A 5,780-nucleotide genomic window follows, 5' to 3' on the forward strand; every position below is an offset into this window, starting at 1 on the left:
AATGATGGTGCCAACTTGGGCCAGTGAAGCAACGTCCTCCACAACTAGACTGAAGAACAAAAGGACAGCAACTTGTCTGTTCCCCTTCCCCAGTTCCCCAGCACTATTCCCATCCCCCCAATTCCCCAATAAAAATCTAATTAAATAAGCCACCTTTAAAAAAAAAAAACTTTAAAAAAAAGTAAAGTGAAATACAGCTGGCTAACACAGAAAAATATAATACAGAAAGTAGTCCTGCCCTTCAAAAGAAATCTCAGTATGTGATAACATTGAAGATAACTCCAGATTTTTCCTAAAAACATACTATGTTTTTTGTATGTTTGTTTTTAATTTATGTGCCTTTTATTTCAGTTAAAAGCATATCATTGATATTTTTTTCAGTTCGGAAATAGTTGCATATATACCATTGTATGAATATACTATAACTTATTTAGCTAATCTCTTACCTGATAATAGTTAAGTAGCTCCCAGTTTTATACTGTTACAAAAACATTGCAGTGAAAAAACTTCAGTGAATATTTCTATAATGGTTAATCCACAAAGAGTTTATGAAAGTGGCCAGTTTCCCCACATTTGAACACTGACAATTAGTAGTGTGTTTTAATCTTTGCCAATAAGATAGGTGAAAAATTATATCTTATTATTTGAATTTGTATTTGGGGGTGAAAGCTCATTTTTTATGTGCTTCCTGATTATTTTGGGGGAATTATATTGTGTCTTCACCTTCTTATCTATTCAGTTACTGTTCTTTATCATATTGACTATAGTCCGCATTCATTCATTCATTCAACAAGTATTTATCAAGCACCTTCTGTGGATGGGTACTATTCTAAGCATTTGTGAGACATAGTATAGGAATTAATAATTTACTATTATATAGTATATTGTGTGCATTTTCCCTTTTTTTTCTTTTTCTTTTTTGGTGGGGGAATGGGATTGTTTTTGGCACCCTGAAGTTTGTAATTTTAATGTACTCAAACTTACCTATGTCTTTCTTGGTTTTCTTGGCTTTAGAAAGTCCTTTTTCAACCTAAAGTCATTAAAATATTTACCAGTGGTTTTTTTTCTAATATATTTGTGGTTTAGTTTTTTATTTTTAAATCTTTGATCTATTATGAGACGAATGCAGGGATCCAGCTTTATTTTTCTGTTGAGACGCTACGCTACCTGGTGGTATGGACCTAAGTTCTGGTTCTGACTGGAAAATTTTCTGATTTGTGCAGTTATTCTGGGTTTTGAATTTTTGGTCTATAAAATTAGTCGATGTTTCCTAAACTTCCACACAAAGGATTCTTTAGTTCTAAATTTTTGAGGACAGAACTCATACTTGAAATCTTGTAATAATAGCAACAGTACGTTTAGGCACAGGAGATCCCTGTGCTTATCAGAGTAAAAAGAATTTAGAAACAAACTAAGTTACCAAATATGTAATATTTTAATGCCTTAACTGTAATGTGTGTTTAAAACAGGTAAAGCAATTGGGCCGGCTGAGTGGCTCAGTTGGTTAAGAGCTNATCCTCTGTGATGACCCTGGCTTTCTCCTTCTTGTAGACATTCCGTATGGGCATGACTGGTCCTGACAGCTGGGTAGCCAATTTGAGTTCTTCAGCAGAGCTGTCTCCCTTCTTGGGGGCTGATGGCTTCCTGGGGAAGAGGATGAGCTTGGAGCGGTACTCCTTAAGGCGCTGCACATTGGCCTGAAGAGACTCGGTGTACTTGTTTCGCCTCCTCGGATCCACTGAGATCCCAGTGGTCCGGGCCACCTTCTTATGGATGCCAGCCACCCTTAACTCCTCCAAGCTGAAGCCCCTGCCGGCTCGCACTTTGGTGTGGTACCTCACGGTAGGGCATCTCACTATGGGCCGGATGCGTCCGGACGCAGGGTGTGGGCGATGCGGCGAGCTTTGGCTTGCCGGGCCTTGCATCTGTGGATCTTCCGCACCGGCTGGTTAAACCACGTGGCCACACGCCGCTGCCAGGCTTTGTGGAAGTGGGGCTTCAGGATCATGCCATTTCGTCTGGGCGCCATGGCTGCTGCCTACCGGCCTTCTCCAAAGGAGAACGGCCACCGGAGAGGACTGTCAACATTTCTTTACAGCTAAGCCAGTATACCCAGTTCCTTTTCTAAAAGCTGAAGACACAGCAAGATTTCAGAAACCCCTTCCTGGAATGCCATCCCCCAAAAAACTTTATCTACCAATTTTTCAGCTTATCTTCTTTGCACGCATCTTCCTGGATTATTGAATCAGCATTATTTTATCTCTCTCTGTTCACTCACAGTTCTTTTCTATTAGAGCATGTAATTGTAGTTTGCTTTGTACATATTATATACATATTTCTTCCTCACCAAATAGAATGTGATTTCCCTGAGGGCGAGAAGAAAAACTTTAATCTTTTTAATGGAATAGAAATCTCCTTCACACTTTACACACAGTAGGCAGTCATTGCGATTGAGGTTTTTGTTGGTTGTGTGTTTTGTTTGCCCTCGGGAGAAGCCCCGTGCATTATAATGGTGCAGGCAGGCCGACTTGACGCACCTGGATAAACAGCCACTGTGTGTGGGAAGAACAGCCGTGGACTGATGCAGAGTGGACGATTGTGGCTGCTCCGGTAGGAGGGGGAAAGGGGTACTGTTGCCAGCCAGCCAGTTCCAGTAACTTTAGCAATAATGAAAGGAGGAAAGTGTGGGTAGTTACAGATGACAAACTATAAATGAGCACAGTGCATTGGATACTAGGATGCTCTCAACTACAGGTGACAGAAAACGTGTAAGTGGCTTAAACAATAAGCATGAATTTATGTATATAAGGAAACTTGTAAGTCAGGCAGTTTCAGATAGCTTGATGGTATCAAAGGACCCAGATCCCTTCTATTTTTTTTTCTTTTCTGCCATCCTTATAAATTAGTGTGTCTTACACCTGAAACTAACAATAAATAAATAAATAAATAAATAAATAAATAAATAAATAAATAAATTAGTGTGTCTTAAACTGGCTCTCGCATGGCTCGAGATGGCCACCGCCACTCCAGGCATCACTTGCAAATGAATGTCTCAAGCAAGAAGGGAAACACTGTCTTTATAAGAGCCCAAGCATCCTTTTAAGAGGGAAGAAAACCTCAGAAGTATTCCCAAATGATGTCTTATGTCACATTGGCTAGATGGTGATATGTGTCTGGTGCCTGTACCAGTCACGTGGCATGAGGGCTGAGACTGTCACCCCCGAACTTGGGATAAGTACCAATGCTTAGGCCTCACGTCAGACTGAATTAACAGAGACGCTGAGCTAAAACTTTCAGTTAAAAAAGATTTCATGGCAGATTTCAATAAGCACAAATTAATGTTTTCCTCTGATAATTTTACAGTATCAACCTAGTTAATGACATTTTGCTGTTTGACAGGTTGCCTGAAAGACAGGAAAATGGAGGACTCCGTAAACCAGATGCGCCCGCTGAATGACAAGCAGGTAGCCAATTCCGAGGGTGGGTACGTGTGGCAAGTCACTGACATGAATCGCCTGCACCGCTTCCTCTGCTTTGGTTCTGAGGGCGGAACTTATTATATCAAAGAGCAGAGGCTGGGCCTGGAGAACGCCGAGGCTTTGATTCGATTGATTGAAGATGGCAGAGGAGGCGAAGTGATCCAGGAGATCAAGTCGTTCAGCCAGGAAGGCCGAGCCGCCAAGCAGGAGCCCCTGCTGTTCGCACTGGCCGTGTGTTCCCAGTGCTCCGACATCAGCACGAAGCAAGCCGCGTTTAAAGCCATTGCCGAAGTGTGTCGCATTCCCACACATCTCTTTACTTTCATCCAGTTCAAGAAAGACCTGAAGGAAAGCATGAAATGTGGCATGTGGGGCCGCGCCCTCCGGAAGGCCGTGGCGGACTGGTACAGTGAGAAAAGCGCCATGGCCCTCGCTCTGGCAGTTACAAAGTACAAGCAGAGAAATGGCTGGTCTCACAAAGATCTGTTACGGTTGTCACACCTGAAACCCTCCAGTGAAGGTGAGCATAACATCTCTGGGGGAGGGAGGTGCAGATAGCCAGCAAATGGCAAGTGTATAGAAATAGCCATTCATTTTCAAAAGACACTGACTAATTCAAATATATTTAGTGCCAACCTGAAATTAAACACCTACCACAGGCAATCCAGACGTGAATAGTCAATAATCAAATGACAGATTTCACAGGTTAATAGTCTCCATCTTAAAATGTCACCGTGCTGAATAAGAGTGCTCACTCACGTGACTGGACGACGGAGGCAGCCTGGATGTCACTAAAGGAGCAGGAAGCAAAACAGCCCCTCGCCAGTAGTTCGCAGGTAGCCAGGTTCTAGCCCCTTCTCGTGTTTTCCCTCCCTGTCTTTCTAGGCTGTATATATGTTTCATGGGACCTAAAGGCTACCTGAAATAGTGCCGAATTTCACAATGCAGGATGGTAATTGTCTCCATGCAGGCAGCCAGGGGACATGGCAACTTGGGGCAGCTTTTCTGTGTCTACGGGAAGAGGCTTTTGAGAAGTTAGTTGGATCTGCAGTAAAAACTTAGTGCTTCTTATAAGGAAATAAAAATGTTCATTCAAGAATAATTTAAAGTGTTAACTTCCAGAAAAATCAACATATCCAAAAATTAATTTATTTTATTTTTTTTTTACACCAGAAGTGAAACTTGAAAAGGCAGCCACAGAAATTTCAGTTCTGCCCATTACTTTGTATCCTGAACCCAAGTAACGTAACCATTCTGAGTTTCTGTATCTTCATCTATTAAAAAGGAGGACAGGAACTGTGACCAAAGGTGATCATGGGTGTTAAAACACCACTCCCAGTCCCTGACAGGCAGTAGAAGGCGGCATGGGTTGCCTTGTTTCTCCACAGGCATGTACAATGATACCGTCACCCACCTACTCTCTCATAACATCATTGTTTACTATACATGGAGTTTCAAATGAAACGTAAGCAGTAACTTATTGCAAATATTTATATACACATACATTTATAGTTTGAATTTTTTATTAGGAATTACATGCTTGTTTTAAGATACAGCTGGCTAAGCCAGCCGAGTGGCTCAGTTGGTTAAGAGCGTGAACTCTGAGCAACAGGGTCGCCGGTTTGATTCCCACATGGGCCGGTGAGCTGCGCCTGAGCTGAGCTGCATCTGAGCTGAGCTGCCAACAGGTGGCAGAATGGTTTACCTGGTGAGAGCACGTGCTCCTAACAATAAGGTTTCCAGTTTGACTCCCACATGGGATGGTGGGCTATGCCCGCCTGCAACTAAGATTGAACACGGCACCATGAGCTGAGCGACTGCGAGCTGCCAATGGGCAGCTGGATGGCGACTGGACTTGGAGCTGAGCTAGCTGCACCCTCCACAACTCAGATTGAAGGACAACAACTTGGCTGTTCCTCTTCCCCAATTCCCCAGCACTGTTCCCCTTCCCCAATTTCCCAATAAAAAAACCTTTAGGGCCGGCCGAGTGGCACGATGGTTAAGAACTGGCTTGGGATGCCAGAGGGCCCCGGTTCGGATCCCACATATGCGGGCCAGTGATACTGCCCTCCACAGCTAAGATGCTGAACAACAGCTCAACCTGGAGCTGGGCTGCCGTGAGTCGCCGGCGACAGCGTAGTCTGCAGCCCCTGCTGCAGTGGGTTGTCATGGGCTACCGTGTGTAGCCAGCAGCCAGCGTGAGTGGCCAGCAGCCACAGTGAGCGGCGGTCCAGAAGCCGGCGACTGATCTGCCTCGCCTGGGAAGAGCGCAATGATGGTGCCAACTTGGGCCAGTGAAGC

General features: G+C 43.8%; 1 protein-coding gene and 1 pseudogene across 1 annotated transcript in view; one reads left to right on the forward strand and one right to left on the reverse strand.

The window, feature by feature from the left end:
• RO60 (Ro60, Y RNA binding protein) overlaps positions 1-5,780 on the forward strand; it is a 29,594-nt gene that overhangs the window by 11,583 nt on the left and 12,231 nt on the right. Inside the window, exon 2 of the mRNA XM_019638087.1 lies at positions 3,400-3,999. Coding sequence (XP_019493632.1) covers positions 3,420-3,999 — 580 coding nt within the window. The 5' untranslated portion in view covers positions 3,400-3,419. The remainder of the gene's footprint in view (positions 1-3,399; positions 4,000-5,780) is intronic.
• On the reverse strand, positions 1,497-2,044 carry LOC109380431 (60S ribosomal protein L13 pseudogene; annotated as a pseudogene).

The sequence above is a fragment of the Hipposideros armiger genome, unplaced genomic scaffold (assembly GCF_001890085.2).
Source record: "Hipposideros armiger isolate ML-2016 unplaced genomic scaffold, ASM189008v1 scaffold_37, whole genome shotgun sequence".
Taxonomy (NCBI): domain Eukaryota; kingdom Metazoa; phylum Chordata; class Mammalia; order Chiroptera; family Hipposideridae; genus Hipposideros; species Hipposideros armiger.